The 25,423-nt window shown below is 34.0% G+C and overlaps 1 protein-coding gene across 1 annotated transcript; it reads left to right on the top strand.

Annotated features, from left to right (window-relative positions):
* The first annotated feature begins 1,024 nt into the window (after positions 1 to 1,024).
* Positions 1,025 to 25,423, top strand: Sce (E3 ubiquitin-protein ligase Sce). Its single transcript, XM_074184647.1, has 5 exons — positions 1,025 to 1,714; positions 14,692 to 14,918; positions 14,973 to 15,158; positions 20,676 to 20,856; positions 24,863 to 25,423. Exons 1-5 carry the CDS (start codon positions 1,172 to 1,174, stop codon positions 24,926 to 24,928), a joined length of 1,203 nt encoding a protein of 400 aa, XP_074040748.1. The 5' UTR covers positions 1,025 to 1,171; the 3' UTR covers positions 24,929 to 25,423.

Here is a 25,423-nt window from a genome sequence, read left to right as displayed (position 1 = left end):
TAAATCTGTTTAAAATCTGTTTTTCCGTTAATCAGCTGTCGCCCCCATACGAACGACAACTCTCAGAAGTTGAGAAACTTGTGCGAGCTAAGGACTAACGAGCTCTTACCTTTTAACGTGTGATTCAATATTTGCAGTTTCTCTCGTCCAGTCAAGCACTCAAGCCACACGACCTCGAATAGCTTGTAATGAAGACTTTTGAAATTTCTTCATGTGTTCATAATCTGATATGTCTCATCAATTAAGAGATAGGTAGTTATATATTCAGGTGACATTTTCTGATCAGATTCTGAAAATAAATTATAGTAAGATGATAGGTGTTATATTTATTTTTTCATGAGAATGTTTATATCATCATTTTGAAAATACCGCGTTACTTCATCAGCAATGAGCAGTTAACAAGTTAACACACAGTGTCCGGTCATGGATCATACTAAAGGGTTATAGGGGAAATTATTTTCAATCAAAAAGTGCATAAAACATAAATTCTGATTCCTTATGGTTTTCGACTGAGACAAATTTACATTTTAGATTAGTATAAGATACGTAGAAACCCTGGTGTTTTCACTAATTCGCTTTTTTTCGTCAAGAACACGAGACACGAGAACTGCGATTGACCCAACATTGAACATATTTTGATAGATGGGGCAAGATTCGAAATTTGTCGCACGTAATTTGTTCAGAACTTCGATTCACGAACCATATTGTGGAAAAATCTTTCACCTGAAATCAATTTATGCTCAAAAATAAATAACATTGAAAATTGAAGTGCCAACTCAACCAATCTGTGACTCTTGAGTTGAACTCAGCACCTTTATGAATGAAACGCTGAATTAATTGGATCTCTTTATCATTCCTTCACCAAAATTGTCATAGGTCGAGAGTTTTTGACAAAATATTCTACATGGGAAAAGGGTTCAGTAATCACACCAAGAATATTCTATACATCTTGCCTTGGTTAATGCACCAAGTGGCAAGGCCAAAAAATGTAGAAAAAGAGGAAGAATATATCATAACAGAAGAAAATAGTAATAGTGAAAAGTATGGAGTGAAAACAGAGTACGGTAGTACAGTATTTAATGAATTTGTATAACGGACGCTAGTCTTCAGAGTTATTTTATATTAATGTTCGCAAGAGCAGGTTGACAAAGAAATTATTATAAAGGTGACAATGACGACTTCAGAACAAATAGGTTTAAATAAGAATTGGGAGCTTTCTCTATATGAATTACACCGTACTCCACAAGAAACCATAACTGACAATACTGAAATTGCCGTTTCGCCTCGAAGTTTGCACAGTGAATTGATGTGTCCTATTTGCTTGGACATGTTGAAAAAAACTATGACGACTAAGGAATGTCTTCATAGGTTTTGTTCTGATTGTATCATCACCGCATTGCGTTCTGGAAATAAAGAATGCCCTACATGCCGAAAAAAGCTAGTTTCAAAAAGATCGTTGAGGCCCGACCCAAATTTTGACTTGTTGATTTCAAAAATTTATCCTAGTAGAGATGAGTATGAGGCTCACCAAGAAAGAGTTTTGGCAAAACTAAATAAGAGTCATTCGCGCGAAGCACTGGTTCAATCCATCAAAGAGGGAATAAAAATTCAGTCCCAGAATAGACCAAACAGAGGGAGAAAGACTAATGAGACAACCATTGCTGAAACTCAAGATGAAAATGCATCTAGTGTTGCAAATAATGCTGGAGAAGTGGTAAGAAAATGAAATTTATTATTGAACCATTGAGGATGGGTTTATTGGATGCATACCGTAACTTAATGAATAAGCATAACTTAAATGAAGAAAAATTACCTCCCTGCTGAAAACTGACACTTTTGTCCAATCACATTTTTTTTCATGAATATTGAAGATCATAAATAAAGATAAGTGGTAGTGATTTTTTTACTTTTTTTTCGCTTATTCATTAAGTTATGGCTTAAACATCTGATGAACAGACCCTTAATATGACATATATGCATGACGAGTCTGGTCTTCTCATTACCAGTAAAGTACATACAAATAATATTGAAGCAGTGCAGCATAGATTCCTCAGACTTGCTGCCTTGAAATCTTTCCTCACAGTTAGAGAGTATGATTATTTGAATATACTTGATATTGCAAGTCTTTACACTCTTTCTTTTTGTAGAACAAAATTATATCAGGTAACATTAATTGTGTAATGATCTATGTCGTGAAGTCTCATTCCAAGTACCTGTTCTTTCAACTACGAACAATGATCTTTTTACTATCCCTAATCATACTATGGTTACTTCTCACCCATGTCAAGTTTTATACGAGAAGCCAACCATTTTAATTGTGACATTACAGGAATTTCACCGAATACTTTCAAAAAACAGTGTAGCAATATAATTCAAAAGTTAACCAGCTAGGATGTTAATTTTAATTGAATTTTATGTATATACATTGATATATATCTACCTTTATACATACGTTAAGTTTGAGTTAATTTTAAGGTATTACTGAGTTTGTATATATTTTTTCCTCATAGGTATTTTACCCGTATACATGAATAAATAAATGTTGAAGTCTGCAGTTGTTACATTTTGATGGATGTTCATTTTGTGGTGTACCGTCGTGTGGTTGTTAAGAATTCAATAAAAATTGAAATTTGGTATAATGAATTTAATGCATGAATACTTTAATTTGAAGTGAAATTGACAGATGAAAAAATTAAATGGAAAGGGGGGTCTTGTGGTACATCATTTTGAAGCTCCTCACGAATACTTCACAAGCCTAGAATATGAAGTGAATATCTTCACCTACTGCAAAATGGAGGAAAATTTAATAATTTCCTGAAGACAAACACATTAATATCGATATTTCTAAAAATATTCGTGCTATATGGCAATTCCAACAACCCGATAAGGTTTGTTAAGTTATTTTTTGTTTATTAAAATGTCAAAAAATGTCAGTACGACAATGAACATCACTATTCAGTTATTCAACATTATTCAAGAGGAAGATCAAACTCCTCTACATAGACATAGACATTAAGATTAGTTAGACAAGTTAACAACAACAGGCATCTAGATACCTATGAGAGTGTAGAAATAAGTAAAAATAATAATACAGCTTGTAAAATAATATTTTAATTATTGGATAAGTTTGATCTTCCTCTTGAAGATGATCACTTGGTGATCGAAACAAGTGTCGAGGTGTTAAAATAACGGTTTGGAGTTGAGAAAAAACTCCAGTAATATTCATTACTACACCAAAGGTTCTAAACTGTGCATCAAATATCAACTACTTTATTTCTGTGTGTTGCATATAACTAATAAACAAATACAATGTATTACAAAGTAAAACAATAATTAGTATGGTGTTTTTTTATTAATTTTTCATTTTTATCAATTTTTTTATAGGGGTTATCCCCATTACATAATATTCATAGAGTGAAGTAACAATACAAATACAGTTGATCGATATATAAACTAGAGATAGTTAATTAAGTTCAAGAACAATAAATTAGTATACACAGGTAAATGTTATAATTCTGACCACAGACTACTTTTTAATGTAGATAACGTAATACCAGTAACCTCCAATTTTCTATCATTAATTTATGCCATAGTCGGTGGTATGGAAAGGCATGTGAAAGAGATCGGTATTTCTGAGAACTCTAGTGGGCACATGTAGATGGATTTTCTCTTGTCTCACCCGGTGAACTGAGGTTGAGAGCATTTGCAACAAAGTTATGGTTCTCTATATGCATGTTCATTTTATTTGCACAAAAATCTTAAGAATGTATTCTGAACCCTTTCTAATGTGGTGCGGTGATTCCCATAAAACGGTGACCATGTAATTGATCCATATTCTAACCGAGAGATTATTAATGCAAAGTAAATTAGTCATATAGATCAAACAGATAGGTGATTATAATTTCGTGAAATGAAACCTAATAGTTTTGAAATGTCGACTGCAATATATTTTACATGTTCTGCAAAACGTAGCTGCTCATCAATAAGGTCATCTAGGTCTTTAACTGAAGTCACATATGTTAATTGGTTTTTCTTGTCCAAGTGTGAAATTTCTTATTTGATTTGTAAAAACTGATATAACTACATTTATCAATGTTCATTTGCAAATTGTTTTCATTACACCATCTAACCAAGTTGTTCACATCTTGTTCAATTAATTTAACATCATCCAATCATCTTATTGGTCTGAAGAGCTTTAAGTCATCTGCAAATATTAAAAAGTCTGTGTTCTTAAAACATTCGGCTATATCAGGGGTCTCCAAACTTTGAAGCCTTCGGGCCATAATGATTTTTTCAGTTTGTTCCAAGGGCCAATTTCTGCCCTTAACTATATTTCTAGACTAGGATAGTCGCAAAGTGCGTGACCTAAGCAAACTTACGCTTTTTTTGCATATCAATTATCATTGTGTATTGTGACACTTAACGACATCTAGTGGCGAGTAGTGGTACTATGTACTATCTTTTTCAGCTACTCTAGGTGGCATTAGGCGTAATTAAATATTTGGAATTACCGTGTTGGTTCGAAAAAGTTCTGGTTCTAGCTAGTGTATTCTGATCACCTCGAGATGGCAGTAATAATTGCATATAAAAAGGCTAGCGGCGCAACTGCGAGTTAGTCTGCGTAGGAAAGGCGAAGGAAGCGAAACGGTCTATTGTGAAATAAAGTAACACCCGTCAATAAAAGTATTTTGATTTGACTTACGCAGAACGTTTCAAGAAAAATGGAACGTTCAGTATTTTGTGATTGAGTCCAGTAATAAGGCGCTATGTTTAATTTGTAATGAAACCATAGCTGTTCTCAAAGACTATAACATTAAACGACACTATGAATCGAAACATCTTCAAAGTTACTCCAAGTATACAGGAAGTTTGCAAGAGGAAAAATTTGAAGCTTTGAAACGCGGACTCAAATCGCAGCAATCTTTGTTTACCAAAGCGAATACCGAACAAGAGTTTGCAATTCGCGCCAGCTTTCGTGTGGCTCTTGAAATCGAAAAACGTGGCAAACCATTCACCGATAGAGAAATGATAAATGAATGCTTGATTGCAGTAGCCGAAGAAATATGCCCCGAAAAGGTAAATGTATTTAAAAGTGTCAGTTTATCAGCAAACACCGTGGCTCGGAGGGTGCAACATCGCAGAAAATATATCATCTCAACTGTCTGACAAAAATGAACTTCATGAGTGGTTTTCTCTAGCATTGGATGAGTCAACGGATGTGTCAGATACTGCTCAGGTGTTGATTTTTATTCTAGGAGTAGATAAAAGCTATGAAGTGTATAAAGAACTTCTTGATATTGATAGTATTCACGGCACGACAACTGGGGCAGATATTTTTAAGGGAGTTGAAAATGCCATTATTAAAAAAAACCTTCGATGGAGAAATTTGAAATCTATAACAACTGATGGAGGCAAAAATATGTATGGTAAAAATATAGGAGTGGTTGCACTTGTGTCAAAGGCTGTAGAAAATGATGGTGGTTCAAAACCATTAGTCTTACATTGTATCATTCATCAACAGTCCTTGTGCGGAAAATGTTTGGATATGTCTGAAGTTCTAAAACCAGTCATATCAGTTGTTAACTTCATCAGATCCACTGGGCTGAATCACCAACAAAGTATTGTCGGTGGAAAATCACAATTACATAAATCTCATTAGTGTTTTTGTTTTACCGTGATTCATTTCAATTATTTGTTAGTTATTAATATGCTCAAACTTAGATACTTAAGTTAAGTTTCTTTGTCATCATTTTTGTCGTTAAGTTTTACCTTGCAAGTAAATAAAACTGAGTAATTATCATTCTGTGTTTTCTTATTCAACTTATTACAGCAATAGTAACAACAATTAGGTAATCATTGGCTGTCGCGGGCCGGATTGATGACACTAGCGGGCCGGATTTGGCCCGCGGGCTATATCATTGACGAAAATGTTGAACAGGAGAGGTGCACAGGGTACCTTGTGGTACCCCTGATGAAACCTGGATTATATAAGATGTAGCATACCCTATCATGACTTGATTAGTACGGCCAATTAGGAAACTCTCAAACCATGATAGACTTTGGTCAAATAGTCCAAATGATTTTAGCTTGTGTTTTAAAATTTTATGATCTGCACGAAAAATAAATGTATACATCATTCATTTGATATTTGAAGTAAATTACAAGAATAATGCAATTATAAAGCAAGGAAGAGCAGAGAAGGAAGAGCTGGAGGTATTTCGGTATATATTTGTGAACATATTGATTTCAGTGTGATAGAAAAAGTTGATGGTTCTGATCAATATAATTTAATGGCGGTTTCGTTAAAATCTTTAAATCTGCAAATATATGGTAGTAATAGACCAGCTAAATTAAGTTTAGGGAATTTATTGATATGTTTCAGAATATATTATGCAACAAAAAGAATAAAACTATTGTACTGGGAGATATGAATGTCAATCTCGTGAATGCAGATTCAGAGGATACAAAAGAAAACATTGATGTGGTAACTATGAGTGGTTTTAGATTATGTAACATAGTTGACCAGAATAATGTGACTAGACAAACAAGCAAAAGGAATTCTCTACTGGATAATGTCCTGGTTAATAAAAATATTAAGTGTGATTACATCACACTTAATATACAATATCAATATACAATATCGCAAGGGGGAATGATTGGATGACCTATGGTCTATTGAACTTAATAAAAGAACGAGATAGTATGTATAAAAAAATAAATGGAACAAATCCAAATTCTGAAACTATGAATAAATTGTGGACGGACTTTAAAGTGTTCAAAAATAAAGTTGCCAATGAGATAAGGAAACAAAAATCAATTCATTTCAAACCAGAATGGCAAAAAGCAGGTAACAATGCAAAAAAACAATGGAGAGAAATAAACTTTATGATAAATATAAAGAAGAAAAAAAACGAGTCAATTAAATTAGTTACAATGATAGAACTATCACTGACCCTCAAGAGGTGGCAACAATGTTCAACAGGTATTTTACTAGCATAGGTCAATCAATCATTTCCAATATAGATATTAATATAGAAAGTGTAGATTTTGAGGAACTATCGTGTAGCCGCTCATTATTCCTCAAGGAAACCAATGCTAAAGAGGTATCTGAAGTCATAGTTGCACTCAATAAAAACTCTGCAGCAGGGCACGACAACATATCCGTTAAAGACATAATATTAATTGAAAAAAATGTCATTTCCATACTTGTTAATTTGATAAACGATATTTTCAAAGCGGGGGTGTCTCCTGAGATACTGAAGACTTACTGAATATTTAAGGGTGATGATAACAAAAACTTAGAAAATTATAGTCCTATAACAATTGTGTGCTCATTCTCTAAAATCATTGAAACTATAATAAAGACAAGAATAATGGATTTTGTTGATCGTTTTGTAGGATTTGATGAGTATCAGTATGGTTTTATCAAGGGTAGGATGCTCTCTAAGTGCCACAATAGATTTCATTCATAATATTACATCGGAATTGGATAAAAAAAGAATGGTTATTGCAGTGTTAATTGATTTAAGAAAGGCATTTGACGTTGTTGCATGGGTATAAGGGGCAAAACTTATTCTCTCATTGAGACATTTTAAAAGAAAAGATCCCAGTTTCTCGCTGTTGGTGAGAGCATGAGTGAGTATATACAAAATAATTGTGCCGTACCACAGGGATCCGTTTTGGGACCCCTGTTGTATACGCTAATGGTTCTCTCACTGAGACAGGCCGAGCTTAAGGGAAGGTATTTCACGTTCGTCGATGACACGGTCCTTTTGTACAGTGGATATGATTTACATTCACTGGAGAACACAGTCAATGAAGATCTCTCTAAATACTCAAATTGGCTTGCATATAATAAACTCAAGGTGAACTGTGCAAAAACCGTTTACATGCTATTTAAACAAAAAAATAGAATTTGTGGAAATATTGAATTAAGAATAAATAACTTACCCTTAATGAATGTTGCAAAAACCAAGTGTTTGGGACTCATATTAGATGATAAGTTAAACTGGTCAGGACACAGAACATATATTTAATAGAAAAACTTACATTCTATGGCATTAGAGGCACGCCGTTGAACCTGTTCAAGTCTTACTTAGAAAGTAGACAACAGTTTGTCCATCTTAACAACAGTTCTGATTCAGAACTGAAAATCATAAAACATGGAGTACCGCAATGTTCTGTTCTTGGACCCCCTGTTGTTTATCATCTACATTAAAGACCTATGTTTTCACATGAGGACGAAATGTCAAATTGTCCTATTTGCGGATGATACCTCTTTCATCAGTTCAAACAGCAACATTTCACGTCTTCTTGATAATGCTGAAACCTTGATGACTAAAGCGGAAGCTTGGTTCTCTGCCAATAACCTTCGACTGAATAAAGGGAAGACACAAAACCTCATAATTTCCTGTAATAATCAGATCACGTTAGGTAAGCATTGTAAATTGCTTGGGGTTGTTTTAGATGATCGTTTGAACTGGACTCCTCGTATAGATATATTGAGTAAGAGACTATCCAGTCTCTTATTTTTGCTTAGACAGCTCAGGTACTGCCTCAATTCGAGCATGTTAAAAAATGTTTATTTTGGATTATTTCATTCTGTGATCAGCTATGGTGCGATTCTGTGGGGTAATGCTGTTGATTCCTCAAAAATATTCAGGTTACAAAAACGCGCAATAAGACTTAGCTGGGGCTAGGTATAGAGACCACTGTCAACCACTGTTCAAAACAATGAGGATTCTACCACTCCCTTGTGTGTATATATACCAAAATTTACTAGAAATCCATTCAGAAAGGCAGAATATACAAAAAGTTTCTGGCCTGCATCATTACACTACCCGGGCTGCTACGGCTGATGATTTAGTATTGCCACGTTACAGGTTGTCCAAATCTGAGAAAAATTCATTAGATTTTAAACTATATAATAAATTGCCCTGCGAATTTAGATCCATGAACGAGAAATTGTTCAAAATTAAAGTAAAAAATTATCTTCTCGAACATTGTTTTTATTCTAGAGACGAGTTTATTCAGACAAAAATTCAATTTTGACGTGTATTACCCAATTTATGTGATTGTGATATATTTTATATTGTATACCTGAAGGCTTTTAGATAATGTTATTATATATTCATTCAATATGATATATTAATTGTGATTGACTTGCTATAAACCATATCATGTATGAGTTACATAGTTAAATAAATATCTATCTATCTATCTATCTATCTATCTATCTATCTATTAACCCATTAAGGACCCTGGGGTCGTTAACGACCCACTTCAGATTTTTATTGTCAAACCTAACTTCTTTTGCATAAACAAAAGATCAAAACTTATTTCCATATTAGCATTGTTTACCTTTTGCATGCCGGGCGCTTGTTTCAGGGTTTTTGTGATTTTCTGGCTTCAGAGAAATTGTTGAAAATAGTATTTTTTTTCTTGTGCGTGCAATGACTTCATATCGGAACTGGTAAGTACCTTTTTTAGTATTTCATTGCTTATTTTGGTAAATTAGTACAATTATAAAAGATGTCTCACAAGTAAGGTTATAAGAAATCAAACTTCGATTGCGTGGTTGCCAAACTGCATGTGTTTTTTTTAGTGGGTCGTTAACGACCCCTTGGGCCTCAGAAGTTCTTGAATATTTTTATTGGTTATTTTTTTAGGAAGCGCCCACTCACAGTTGCTGGGCTTTTAGAGCAGATAGAGAATTTAGAGGCAGATAATGTGATTCCAGGCGGAATTGTGATATTATCACCTAATGATGGTGATGAGAGTGCCGAAGATTCAGGAGACGAAGACTGTAGGGATCCGGACCGTCTTTGTGCAGCACAACTAAATGCTGAAGCAGAGTTCTTTTATGACAATTCCGACCCCTCAGAAGAAAGCAAAGAAGCCGCAGAAGTAATTCAGGAGACAATTCAACCCTCTACTTCTAAAAACTTAACTGTGAATCATAATATTGGAAACTTCATTTTTTCACAAACATTGCCAAAAATTGCAGATTTCAAATGGCAAGCATCAGGTGATTTCCAGAAAAATGAAACCAATACTGATTTTGAATTTTGTCAGCCCCTAACTGTTTCCAGGGAGAGTGATCCTTTAGATTTTTTTGAACTATTTTTGACCCCAAAAATTATTGAAAATTTAGTAAGATTCTCATGCTTGTATGCTGCGACAAGAAATAAAGCAGGATTTCAGTTGGATGTTGGCGATATGTACACCTACATAGGAATTCTCCTTTTGAGTGGATATGCTCCATTACCACGAAGAACAATGTATTGGGAAACAAACGAAGATGTTCATAATCCTCTGGTGGCCAAGTCTATGCGCAGAAATCGTTTTTTGAAATATCTTCTAATTTGCATGCAGCAGATAACGATAACTTGCCTCAAAACGATAAGTTTGCCAAAGTAAGGTATCTTATTGATGCACTAAATAATAACTTTTTGCGATATGCACCTGTTGAAAGCAACATATTCATTGATGAATCCATGATTCCTTACTATGGAAGGCATGGATGTAAACAATACATAAGACGTAAACCTATCCGTTTTGAATATAAGGCATGGGTTGCAGCACTAAAGTACGGATAATGTGTACAGTTTCAAGTATATCAAGGCAAAGATAAGAACATGGATATCGACAAAGGTATGGGACTGGGAGAATCAGTAGTATTTCATTTTGCAGAAATACTGAAAAAACATTACGATGATCAAAAATTCTCTCTTTATTTTGGTAATTTTTTCATTTCTGCAAAACTTATCACATTGTTGGGTCAAAAAGGTATAGGAGCAACAGGTACCACTAGAGAAAACAGAACTAGCAAATGCTAACTGATAGAAACTGCCACAATGAAGAAGCTTGATAGAGGCTCCATGTGTTCTGCACTTGATAACGATAATAATGTGGTTGGTGTTCGCTGGAAGGATAACAATATTGTCACACATACGTCTAATGAGTATGGGTTAGAACCAGTGGCCAAATGTAAAAGATATTCGGCAAAAGAAAGATCTGAAGTCAACATATCACAGCCTTACGTTGTAAATAGGTATAATACTTTCATGGGGGAAGTGGATCAGCTGGATAATCACGTCTCAAATTACCGAATTGCATTTAGAGGCAAAAAGTGGTACATTCCGCTAATTTTTTGGATGTTCGATGTATGTGTCACAAATGCATGGCTTTTAGCGCGTGAGTATGGATACAGTGAAGACAATCTTGCTTTCCGTCGTACAGTTACACAAGCACTCTTACTGAAATACGGAAAACGAAGCACATGTCCAGGACCGAAGAGGGCAAGCATTAGTACCCAAAAATTGCAGGCGGACAACACATAATCCTAACTGGACAAAGAAGACTCCGATGTGTGGTATGCAAAAATAAGACCAACAAGTCTTGTGATGCTTGTGAAGTTCCGCTACATGATAAATGCTTTCAAACCTATCATAGTTAATTTCAAATAATATAAAGTTAATAAACCACCTTATATCTCAAGTGTACATTTATTGCACTCCTAAGTCCCAAGGGGTCATTAACGACCCACTTCAAAAATCAAAAAGATAGCATTTTTTAAAGTATTTTTCTGAGTCATTTCTGACGTTCCTTGAATTGAAAAAGTTATCAGAATAACCAATTTCGGAAAAAAATAGTTCTGGGCCTTAATGGGTTAATGATAAAATTGTACCAATGCTAGGAGCTCTATATAGATACACAAAAATGTTTCATACAAAAGTTTTAGGAGTTCATGAGAGCTATATTTTGATATAATTTTTAAATATAGGTGTAGGTGCTACAGACCAAAATTCCATTTTTTAAAATAGAACGCCCTGTATATCATTGCATATTCAGATGCTACGTTAAATTCTGATATCATTTCATGTTTGGTTTTTGAAATTCGGTTACGGCGTTGTTGAGTTATTGCTTAAAATGTAAAGTCTTGAGAACGACTACTATTTTTTAAAATATCTCATACAATTATTCTCTCTGCATCAGATCACATGAAAATTAGTCAAAATTTTGGGTGTTCGAAGTAATGGTTTCAATTTTGAGTTGTGGAATTCAGTCAGGAATCATTTTGAATATGAAACAATTGCGAAATTGAAAGAGGTGTATTCGAAAACAAATCTTTAATTAGTAACAATGTAAATAATATAACTTGATAAATCATTTCATAAGAATGGTAGGTACCTAGAAATAAGTCATAAAAATTGTTCAAAGTGATGCCCATTAGATATTATACAGGCTTCGAAACGTCGAATCACTTCTCTCGTACAAGTCGCTCTTATAATATCAGGCGTAATATCACTGCACGCTAGTCGAATTTTCATTTACAGATCATCCACATTCAAAGGGGGAATAGTGAAAACAATATCTTTTAAATAACCTCATAGGAAAAAATCAAGCGGTGATAAATCTGGAGAACGAGCCGGCCACCGAATTGGACCCTTATTATCAATCCATCTATTTGGGTACGTTCTATCCAGATATTCAGTAACAACCTGTGAATTGTGAGGAGGAGGACCATCTTGTTGCCACCAAATTCCTTGTCGTTCTGCTATGGGAATATCTTCCATCAACTGGATCAAATCATTTTCTAGAAAATGTAAATATCGCAATCCATTGAGATTTTCATTGAAAAAGTAAGGTCCTATGATGCGGCCATTGAACAATCCACAGTATACATTAATACCCCAAGTAGTTTGAAAATTACTTTCGCGGACCCAGTGAGGATTTTCTTGAGACCAATAGTGACTGTTATGTCGATTCACAACTCCATTATTGTGGAATCGCGATTCATCGCTCCACAAAATTTGACTGAATATGTTAGGACTTTCATGTAATATTACCTGAATACAAGCAATGAATTCAAGTCGTCGTTCAAAGTCCGTGGGTTTCAAACCTTGTACCAACTGAATTTTGAATGGGTGGTATTTATTTTCTTTCAAAATTCTCTGTACATTAGATTTACTCACACCGACTTCTTCTGCAAGAGTACGGATAGAAACATGTGGATGAATAATAATATAAGCCAACACATTGATCTCTGAATCTTCAGTTCTAACAGATCTCGTATGATGACGATGCTTTATAGTAGAAGGAAATGACCCAGTTCGCAATTTTTCTACAACTCTCGAAAAAGTCATTCGTGACGGAATGGGTCTGTCTAGAAAACGTTCTTGGTATAGACGTCGTGCTTGACGGCAGTTTTTCTGACATTCCCCAAAAATTAATAACATATCAATGCAATCACTTGGACTAAACGCGAAAGGCATACTGGAGTTTTCGCACAAAGAACACAGTTACTGTTTTGCAAAGAATCACTGAATCGAACTGACAAGTAGATACAATTCAACAACATTTGTTACTATGGCATCAACAAGCATAAGCTACTTGATGAAATTGTGCAATATAAAGCAATTCACCCTCAAGTTAGTCACATTCTCAAGAATTTCAATATTATATTCAACTGATATCGATATCGTATCGTAGAGGTGAGAATAATGGTTTGTATTCAGTAGTAGTCTAGTTCAATTTAATAAAAGATATAGACTAGATTCGTGTACGAGTAAATAAGTTTTTTTGAAACTTTATATTTAAGGAAAAGTGCAATAACTCAACAAACGCCGTAACCGAATTTCAAAAACCAAACATGAAATGATATCAGAATTTAACGTAGCATCTGAATATGTAATGATATACAGGGCGTTCTATTTTAAAAAATGGAATTTTGGTCTGTAGCACTTAACCAAACACCCTATATATTTAAAAATTATATCAAAATATAGCTCTCATGAACTCCTAAAACTTTTGTATGAAACATTTTTGTGTATCTCCTTCAACAAACCAGATATTGCCTGTCACATAAAATGTGGGACACCCGGTATATTGGCGAATCTTAGGTATCTGTTAATCATATGGGATAATTGTGGCATTACTAATTTCAAAAAAATTAAAACGCTACAAAATAAATTAATAAAAAATTTTAAGTGGGAAACTGATATATTAAAGATTTGAAGGTTATTTAAAGAGTTAGCGAATCGAAGAGTTCTGGGAATAATGCTCTTGTATGAATATTTGAATCTGTGAAAAGAAACGTAAAACGTTTGCACCTGTCTAGTTGAACGACTGGGGACATGTAAGGATATTTTGGAGAGAAGCTCGGGACTGATACTCAGTCTGTTGATAATTTTGAATAGAAGTATTGAATCTCTATGTTTTCTGCGAGTCTCAAGAGAAGGTATGTTCAAACTGCATTCCAATGCAGTATAGTCATAGTATATACGCATCTTGAAGGCAATATATCGCAGGAAATTGTGCTGTATGGCCTCGAGTTTCTCTTTCTGTGTAACTTAATGAGAGGACCAAACTGTGGAACAATAATCGAGATGAGATTTAACCAGGGAAAAATAAAGTGATTCAATAGCAGTGATGTTAATGAAATCACAGGTGATTCTCTTCCTAAAGCCAAGCATCTTCATAGATTTTTGATTTACAGTGGAAATGTTTAATTTATAACTAAGTATGGAGTCTAGGATCACACCTAGATCTCTGGTTTGAATAGCAGAATGTAAGGTCTGATTATTTATAAAATATTCGAAAGGGATTGGGTGATGTGTTTGATGTTTTTTCTTCAAACACCAGCAGGTTAGTTAAAGTAGATGTTACAGATGGTATTAACTTTTATAGCCACCTCCAGAAGGAACTCCTGCAGCAGCTCAGGCCCCTCTGGTAAATTCCCCCACTTCTACTTCACCACCAACATTGGTCACCAACACAAACAGTGTGCCGCCACCTGCCAATACCAATGTACCGAGTCCGTCTCCATCGGGCCGTAGTACCCCTTCACAACCTCCCAGCCCGGTATCGTCAAGCGTGAGCTCCATCAGTAAGTCAATGGGTAAGCGCCCGAAGAGGTAATTGGTTTATCAAGCCTAGAAAATAAATATTTATAATTTGTTTTCGTTTAGTGTCTTGACATCAGAAAGAAGCGAAGAAAGTGAGTCGAGCGAGAGAACAGAGCAAACAGATACCGAAGGAGAAGGAACCTCGGAACCCATGACTCTCAATGAAATCGAGTTGGTGTTCAAACCACACCCTACTGAAATGTCGGGGGATAACCCTTTAGTCAAGGCCCTTAAGGAAAATTCTATCAGGTAAGTTTTTTTCACATTTGAAGTAAAATATCGGTGTTGCGATGGAAACAATTGAAACGTCGTAAAGTAACTTGACTTGAACTCTTAATTTTCAATTGTTCAATTTTTGCTTGATTTTTATTTTATTATAATTTCATTTTAGGTTTCTTTACTTAATATAATTGTTATGTTCAGCTATTTATTCAATTTTAATTGTTCTTTTGGGGGTTTTAAATCATATTAGACAATGGAAGTCTGAACTAATGAAATTCATCATGATCATCAAATAAAGATTATTTGAATGATTATATTTTGTCCTAATCAAAAGTTGTTATTAATTTTTAATAACTTCCTTATACCAGCATAATCCTGCCCGAAAGTTTTGTACCAGAGAGAGAGAAAAATACATTTATTGTCCTAAGAAAGAGTTCTTGTTGACAAACGATTATGAACTATGTCAAAGTAGTTTAAAAGTAATTCCTAAAAGCCCATTTATATAAAATAGGGTGTCAAACACATTTTTACGAAACAAAATAAATGCTATACAATTTAAAATTCAAAAAATTTCCTTAAAAAAATATGCTATATTATAGTGACATACAGTAGTAAACTATAATTCATAAAAAGCGTTGTCATTGTAAAATTCATCTAAACTATAATAGGCTTAATTTTTTCCTGAAAATATTCCAAGAATAACTCTTCAGGTATATGGGAATTTTGTTGTACATCTTTATTCCATTGTATATCAATGAGTCCTTCACCATTGTTGTTGTGGGCAGGGGAAGTCTGATCAAGTTAGCTTGACGTGTATTATAGTATACAGGCTGATTCACGGTGGATGGCACATTAGACGTTTCTGGTGAACCAGACAACGGATCACTTTGAAAATTTAATGGAAGGCATATTCGGACATTCTCTAGCCAACTAAAATATTTTCGACAATGCGGTGTTGCCGCTTCTATTAGAAAGCAGTAGCAACTTTGATTTTTCAAATGGAACACTCTGTATATAATATTATTTTTGGAATCTCCAACAATTGCCCGACAACTTTTCTTGATATTTCCCTATACCTATCTGTTACCGTTTTCGAAATAAAAATTAATTTCAATTTTTTTCTTCGAAAATCATGACTTCTAAAAATGCCGATATCTTTTAGTTAAGAAGTACTATGATATCGAAATTTGGTTTGGAGTTAGGTGATACTTGGACACTTCCCACACGTCAGCCTAATCTCCGTTACTTCAATACAGGGTGGTAAAAAAATACAGTTTTTTCGTTTGCTTGAAAAAGTTGCTGAAATTTGATCATTTTAAGTGTAACACCCTGTATATTATTGAAAATTCGGAAAGCTGCTGAAATTTGCTTTCTTTCTATGTATATCATACCTATACCTAACTAGTCAAGTTTCGGACTTATGAACATTTATTTGTGAAAATGTCCCTTCAGAATGGTATTTCCATTCGGTATTTGGTAAGCAGGCCATGATTACTATTTGACAGTAGCGTTGTGACATTCTCCTAATAATATCGACATTTTCGTCACTTCAGAAGTTGCAAATACCTTCAAAACGATGGAACAAAACTATTCAAACGAAGTTCTTATGAATTTGTTTATTATTTTTGGACAATGTGACAAAATTATCAGCAGAACATGTAGAAAGTTCAATGAAATGTATCCGAATTTACCGCCAATGAACCTTAAGAAATTTATACGAATTCAGAACAATTTCAATGCATTTGGATCAACTTTAAAAGCACCAAGAAACTTGCCTCGACCCGTAACTTTCGAAGACAACCAGATTAATGTCTTAGCATATTTTCACGCATTTCCCGAGTCATCGATAAGAAGTGCTGAAGAAGATTTGGGTATAAAATATTCATCGGTTCAAAGAATCTTGCGAAGACATAAAATACATGATTATAAATTCACCAAAATTCAAGCAATGAAGCCTCAAGATCCTCAACAGAGAGTAGAATTTTGTGAAATGTGTTGACACGCATTCAAGAAGATCCACTTTTTTTAAATAAAATTATTTGGACTGATGAATCGAAATTTTCGAGAGAAGGGATTTTCAATAGAAAAAATCGTCATTATTGGTCCAGTGAAAATCCTCACGTCACAAAAGAAGCCGGATTTCAAGAAAAATTTAGTTTTAATGTCTTCTGCATGTTGATGGACAACAAATTGAGGTACGTGATATACGAGGAGTCATTAACATCCAGAAGCTACCTGAATATTTTGGAGAATACTGTAGACAGTTTCGTGGATAATCTGCCACTCGAAGATTATCGAAACTGTTGGTACCAACTAGACGGAGCTCCTGCACATTGCACAAGAGAAGTGAGCGCAGAACTGGATAGACTATTTGACGATCGGTGGATGAGGCGCTTGGGACCATGGAATTGGCCAGCGAGATCACCCGATCTTAATCCATTAGATTTTTATTTGTGGGGAATGTTTAAAGAAAAAGTTTACAAAATACCCATGCGTTCGAGAGATGAATTGTTAGAAAGGATTGCCCAAACATTTGAAGATTTGGATCCCAATGAAATCAGATCTGCCACCACGAAAGCAGTCAACACCCGCATTTTAAAGTGCTTAGAAGTGAACGGCCAGCGATTCGAACATATTTTGAAATATTCCACATGATTGTTTTACTTTTTTATAATTATTCATATCAATATTTCCAATTTCAAGTTTCTTGGTGCTTTTTTAAAGTTTATCCAAACATATTGAAATTGTTTTGAATTCGTATAAATTTCTTGAGGTTCATTGGCGGTAGATTCGGATACATTTCATTGAACTTTCTACATGTTCTGCTGATAATTTTGTCACACTGTCCAAAAATAAATTCATAAGAACTTCATTTGAATAGTTTTGTTCCATCGTTTTGAAGGTATTTGCAACTTCTGAAGTGACGAAAATGTCGATATTATTAGGAGAATGTCACAACGCTACTGTCAAATAGTAATCATGACCTGCTTACCAAATACCGAATGGAAATACCATTCTGAAGGGACATTTTCACAAATAAATGTCATAAGTCCGAAACTTGACTAGTTAGGTATAGGTAAGATATACATAGAAAGAGAGCAAATTTCAGCAGTTTTCCGAATTTTCAATAATATACAGGGTGTTCCATTTAAAATAATCAAATTTCAGCAACTTTTTCAAGCAAACGAAAAAACTGTATTTTTTTACCACCCTGTATTGAAGTAACGAAGATTAGGCTGACGTGTGGGAAGTGTCCAAGTATCACCTAACTCCAAACCAAATTTCGATATCATAGTACTTCTTAACTAAAAGATATCGGCATTTTTAGAAGTCGTGATTTTCGAAGAAAAAAATTGAAATTAATTTTTATTTCGAAAACGGTAACAGATAGGTATAGGGAAATATCAAGAAAAGTTGTCGGGCAATTGTTGGAGATTCCAAAAATAATATTATATACAGAGTGTTCCATTTGAAAAATCAAAGTTGCTACTGCTTTCTAATAGAAGCGGCAACACCGCATTGCCGAAAATATTTTAGTTGGCTAGAGAATGTCCGAATATGCCCTCCATTAAATTTTCAAAGTGATCCGTTGTCTGGTTCACCAGAAACGTCTAATGTGCCATCCACCGTGAATCAGCCTGTAGAGAAAGTAAATTAGCTGCCTTTTTATGATTTTTTTCAATAATTTTGGATAAGGTCGGAACAAGTAATATAAGAGCGGAACCAAATAAATAAATAAAAAAAAGGCAATGTTCCTTGATATTTTTGGCCGTTCAGCCTTTCACAATCCAAAAATTTGTCAATCTGAAATCTACATAATAACGGTAGAATATTCCTATTGCTTTATGGTGGTTATAATTGTTTTTAAAGGTCATTGACATCCATATGAATATTTTTAAAAGTCGAGATTTCAACCTTTCTCTTTCAATATTTTATTCTGTTAATGTTTTTTCACTCAGATTCCACTTATTGCATAAAACTATTCAGTTACTAGATGCTTCCAGAAGCAGTTTTTTGTGAATAAGTAAAAATATTTTGATTAAATTGGGTTATCCCTAAAGTCATACGTTTATTTTTATCTATCTATATTATGAAATTAGAGGAGTAAGTCTTGATGTTGCTCTGCAATAATTCATAAATGTTAGGACTGGCCACAAAGTGAATGAAGCACATTGTTTCTGCAGTTTCGCTGCATTTTTATTTAAAATGAATTTCACTACCTGGGCTTGAAAAGTTTCGGCTCTAACACACAGATGGCGCTAGTGTTATTGCATTCACCTTCAAAAAAAATCTGTTGAAATTTCATGATATCCTGCTCATAAGTTTGTGAGTTATTGTGCTGAGAGTGACACTACTTTTGTTATTTTCAAAACAATGGATCAAAAACAATTTCGTGTTTTAATTCAACACTGCTTCTTGATGGGAAAAATACCTTTCAAGCGAAGCAATGCTCGAAAAGTGTTATAAAGATTCTTCTCTATCAGAAACAACTATTAAACGTTGCTTTGCTGATTTAAAACGTGATTGAAGAGACGCCGATGATATGCAGTGGACGTCCAAATGAGGCAGTAACACCAGAAAACATAAAAAAATGTACAAAATAATTTTGAACGATTAAGAAGTGAAGTTGCGTGAGTTAACTGATGGCTTTATATTGCTCATGCAATATAAAGCCATCTGAGCAGAATTTGGACATGTTTAAACGCAACAAACCGGAGTTTTTGCTTCGATATGTGATAATATGAAACATGGATCCATCACTTGACTGCGGAATCAAAACGATCGTCATCTGAGTGGAGAGCAATTAGTGAAGCTTGTCCAAAGTGCTCGAAAGCACAACAATGTGCTGGAAAGGTTATGGCATCGGTATTTTGGGATGTGCGTGGTGTAATATTCATCAACTGTCTTCAGAAGGGAAATACCATCAGCAATGAATATCATATTGCGTTATTGAAGCATTTGAAGGCCGAAATTGCAAGGAAACGACCGCATATGGCAAAGAAAAAAAATGTTGTTTCATCAAGACAATGCAGTGTCACAAGTCGTTCAAAACAATGGCAGAACTACATGAATTCAATTTTGAATTGCTCCCACATCCACTATATTCGCCAGATTTAACTCCCAGCGACTACTGGCTGAAGAAATTTCGCTGGAATGAAGAGGTTATTACTGAAACTGGGGCCTATGTCGAGGTAAAGGATAAATCGTTCTACAAAAGTGGTATTGAAATGTTAGAGGGGCGCTAGAATGATTGTTTGGCTCTTGATGCAGATTACATTGATGAATAAAGCCAATTTTGAACAGAAAAAACGCGTTTTTTTACTTAGGCCGGGACTTTTCATCCTATGTGTTGAGTGAAGTGAAGCTTCATAAGACTAAGTCAATTTCCAAAAATACAGTTGTGTTAGAGAACTGAAACATGTTTCATAAAAAGTTGCTGAATTTTCCTCCACTTTGATATCTTCATTGATTGAGGTACCAGCTTATTAACTTGAAAAATGTAGGAGTATGTTAATTTATGGTAACTTAATGAACTTTTTTCAGATACATCAAAACAACAGCAAATGCAACGGTGGATCATCTTCATAAATATCTCGCAATGCGTCTCACACTCGACCTTGATTCTCAGTTATCAACGACGCATACCTTACTCAACTTTTGTTTATACATTTCTCCAACAACAGGGCAGTATGTCCAGTTGAATGGCAACCAAACTCTGGGACAGGTTTGTAACAAATTATATTATGGTTTTACTGTTGATTAGTTTGAATACTGTATTTTGATTTCTGTCAGAGAGAACTGATACATGGGAATTTTCTTCTTTGCTTTGGGTTTTGTTCACGAGATGGAGCTGTTACATACATGCAGTCAAGCCGCGTTTGCTATTTGGGTCGGGTCTTTCCTACACTGATGAGAGGTTATACCTCAAAACTGGTCTGTAGGTGATCTACTCAAACAATTTCGGCATGGTCCTGCTGCTGGGTGATGGAGAAACATCAGCAAGGAAGAAGATGTGTTCCAGCAGGCATTTATTAGAACCTACGGTGTAGGTAGTTGGGAGAGATGAATATTTCGAGATTATATTTTGAAATCTTTATTTTCTTATAGGTTAATTAGGTATTTCTGTAGTGGTGACCAATGAAACATATGTAGCTATAGTAATCTTTAGTCAAGGCTTCAACTTCAGTAGGATGGATCTTTAGTTTCACATTCATAAATGATATTTATTGATAATAATAATAATAAAAATTTCACACATCAACCTCTTCACCTTCAAGTTTTTTTTTCAAGTGAACTGATTCTAACAGAAGTATTACTTTGCATTATAAATTCTAGTACTTTTTTAAAAATTTTATGATGTCTTTCTACCATAAGAGGTTTTTAAAAAGTGTTGAAATACAAATATATGTCAACGAACTGAAAAGGTATAATCTCACCTCTGTAATTTTTTATTTAACTCTAGGTTTCTGGTTTGAATTTTTTATTTGATAACAGATATTTTTAGATTACGTGCAATTATTGTAAAAGATATTTCCACACTTGTTCTGGAAATCTGTTCTATTCTTCAATTCAATATGTGTTTGTGAATATCGCTACAAAATTTGTAGCAATCGTGTTATGCTAACATATTTTTAAATGCGCCTTCATTTTCTGTCTTGAAAGATCCCCTCTCAACCTGTTTAAAATTGTGTACGAACCTCAATCTCAAATGTGACCTTTTGTCCTGTATGAACCTAACTTAACCCCAATCTCCAATGTAACCTTTAGTCCTGTATGATCTGATATATGAGTGATCAGTACTTCTGTGTGTACTAACATTAATCTCAAATGTGACCTTTTGTCCTGTGTGAACCTAACCTATCTCCAATGTGACCTTTAGTCCTGTATGATCTGATATACAGTGTCACCATTAAAGTGCGCACCATATGGGAAACTTTTTTTTCGAAAAGTTTCAATGAAGTTCAACTTCGGCACTTGTTTGTGCTTTAAATGTAACTTAAAATGATGCGGCCAATTGCGACCCACTGACTTTCAGTGTTTGTCAAATTCAACTTTTTTTTTTTTGAAAAAAATTGAAAAAGTGCATTTCTAGATCGAATTTAACAAAAAGTTACTTGAAAAAGTTGTGGCAATTTTATATCCATATGACAAATTTTATGCAACTAGGATAAAGTTAAAGTTTTCCTTATTTTTGACAGATATCCCCTTTATTTTAAAAACAAGTTCGGTTAATTGTCATCAATTCATGTATACATAACAAACTCATCATGGAGTTTAACTTTTCTGATAAATTTTTACTTATACGGACATTTTTAGAGAGAAATTAAAAATGTGCTATAAAAATTTTAACATGACTGGTGCAAAGTTTCAATCACTTGGATATTTTCTTAAACAAACGTCAGTACCTTCAATTTTGAAAAAGCAGACACAACTCAAAAACTGCAATAAGTATTAAAAAAATTACTAGAGTTGAAATTACATTAAAATTTCAATATTCAGTATTTACAGATTATTTATAAACACTAACTAGGGCGGTAAGGATGCTTAATCACGTTGAATAAAATTTTTAAGTGGGTCTTGACAAACAAAATGCATTCTATGGTAGTGTCAAGTTGTTGATTTACTTGTTAAATTTTTAACAGTTATTGTTGCAATAATGTTGTCTCTTCAGGAAAGAATAGAAATAGTTTGAATATGTGGTGAGAATACACCATACCGGCAAGTAGCTAACATTTTTAATGAACGGCATCCAGGAAAAAATGTTCAACATACTACTGTGTCAAGGATAAAGTCGAAATTCAGAGAAACAGGATCCGTAGCAAATCAATTTAAGAAAAAGCACACTCCAAGTAAATATGATGAGGAGGCCCAACTTAACATTTGTTTAAAAGAAATTGAATACGGTCAAACGAGCATAACCGATATTATAAAAAATACCAATTACAAGAGAGAAAGTGTTAGAATAATTTCATTAAAGAATAAATTTTGGCCTTACAAGCCAAAATTTATTAACACATTAAAAGAACAAAATTTTGATGTCCGTTTGGGGTTTTCATTCTGGTTTCAAGAAGAGAGAGAAGAAAATGTAAAGTTTCCGTATAAAATTTTATGGACAGATGAGGCAACGTTCTCTTCAAATGGAACGGTAAATTCTCAAAACTGCCGATGGTGGGCCTAAGAAAATCCCAATTTCACAGTTGAATGTGGTGATCAGTATTCCTTTAAAACTAATGTATGGTGTGGGATATTTAACGACCAAATAATTGGGCCATTTTTCTTTAAGGAAATTTATCATTCGTCGGTTATCTCAACCTATTAAATAATGAGGTGAGTGAAGTTTTAGATAATATGCCTTTAAATATTAAATACGACCTATGGTATCAGCTTGATGGCGCACCAATACATCACACGGTTGCTGTAAAACAGTCCCTCCAACAAATGTTCAGAGGTAAAGTTATTGGATGTAACTGGGAACATTATTGGCCACCTAGATCACCCGACTTGACGCCTTTAGACTTTTTCTTGTGGGGTTACCTGAAATAAAAAGTGTACCGAAGTAGACCATTTACTGACATACAACATCTGGAAAATACCATTCGCGAGTGCTGTGCAAATATAAATCCACGATTTATTAAAAACGCAGTTACAGATGTCAGTAGAAGGACCATGATTTGTATTGAACGTGGAGGACGACATACTGAAATGTAGGCTATAAGTGTTTGACAACCTCATTTAGATCAATAAGTAATTTTTTGTACCATTTGTATTTTCTATAATATTATTGTTGTTCAAAATTCATAATAATAATAATAGTTCTATCAAAATTATTTGCATTTTTTTTAGTTGCCTCTGCTTTTTCGAAATCAAAGGTTTGTTTAAGAAAATAGCCAAGTGATTGAAACTTAGCAAATTTTTAATTTCTCTCTAAAAATGTTCGTATAAGCAAAAATGTATCAGAAAAGTTAAACTCCATGATGAGTTTGTTATGTATACATGAATTGGTGACAATTAACCGAACTTGTTTTTTAAAATAAAGGGGATATCTGTCAAAAATAAGCAAAACGTTAACTTTATCCTAGTTGCATAAAATTTGGCATATGGATATAAAATTGCCGTAGACACAACTTTTTCAAGTAACTTTTTGTTAAATTCGATCTAGAAATGCACTTTTTCAAATTTTTTCAAAAAAATAAGTTGAATTTGACAAACACTGAACGTCAGTGGGTCGCAGTTGGCCGCATCATTTTAAGTTAAATTCAAAGCACAAACAAGTGACAAAGTTGAACTTCATTGAAACTTTTCGAAAAAAAAGTTTCCCATATGGTGCGCACTTTAATGGTGACACTGTATGAGTGATCATTATTTCTGTGTGTACTAACCTCAATCTCAAATGTGACCTTTTGTTCTGTGTGAACCTAACCTAACCCCAATCTCCAATGTGACCTTTAGTCCTGTATGTGATCGAAAATTCACTGTTTTATTAGATTGTCAATGAATTTTCACTTGGTGGCATTTTCATATGTTTTGTAGTATTGCAAACATCTTGTTCCTTTGAACTACTTTCTTTTGATTTAGGGCCTCTATTTCACTAGATATGAACTATTGAAGTTGATGCAAACCGCTACATGGTTCAGTATCACAACACAAAATTTTTGTATTTATTGTCAATATTCTGTGATTTAATTTTGAATGTTAAAAAACTCATCTAGTAAAATATCTTGTTTTTTCAGGTCTTTGACAAATACTGGAAAGTGAATAAGCCGTTGGAAATGTTCTATTCTTGGAAGAAGACATAGGGAATGCGTAAGGGGCCAAAGAAGGCTCCCTAAATGGGATCGATGAGTGAAGCCAGTTGAGAATCGTATTTAGTGAATTATATTTAATGTGAGTGATGATGCAGGTTAGGAATTTTGTGTGTTGGACTAATTTATTGAAAGGAAGGTGGGCAGAATAATAATGAAAATTTTTCGAAACCCTCTCAGTCCAAAACAAATCTAATTTGATTACTTTGGTCAAATCGAATAACAAAATTGCCCGAAGTATTCATAATGATAAATATTAATGGTAAGTTGGATTAGATGACTAAGGGGAGGGCATTTAAAAAATGAAACATTTTGCATATGTCAGACCCGTTTTTTGTATAAAATGTTTCCATTGTAATAGCTGTAAGTGTTCTTTTTCTTCAAAAGATTTTGCTGAGCAAAGTTGATAGCTTTACTATTTTGAAAGAATTGTAAACAAATAGCATTTTGTCAGCTCTGTAACCTAAATATTAAAGCTACATATTAAAA

The sequence above is a fragment of the Leptinotarsa decemlineata genome, unplaced genomic scaffold, assembly GCF_025532065.1.
Source record: "Leptinotarsa decemlineata unplaced genomic scaffold, Ldec_3_MD MMD2_tig00026358_RagTag_RagTag, whole genome shotgun sequence".
Taxonomy (NCBI): domain Eukaryota; kingdom Metazoa; phylum Arthropoda; class Insecta; order Coleoptera; family Chrysomelidae; genus Leptinotarsa; species Leptinotarsa decemlineata.
The sequence above is the reverse complement of the archived record's forward strand: the minus strand, read 5'-3'. Positions and strand labels throughout refer to the sequence as shown.

Bases quoted from the DNA above. Each gene is read 5' to 3' on its own strand.
- Sce (XM_074184647.1), top strand. From the start codon at position 1,172: ATGACGACTTCAGAACAAATAGGTTTAAATAAGAATTGGGAGCTTTCT. The intron at 15,159-20,675 runs GTAAGTTTTTTT...AACTTTTTTCAG, and splicing joins CTTAAGGAAAATTCTATCAG to ATACATCAAAACAACAGCAA. The intron at 20,857-24,862 runs GTTTGTAACAAA...TTGTTTTTTCAG, and splicing joins GCAACCAAACTCTGGGACAG to GTCTTTGACAAATACTGGAA.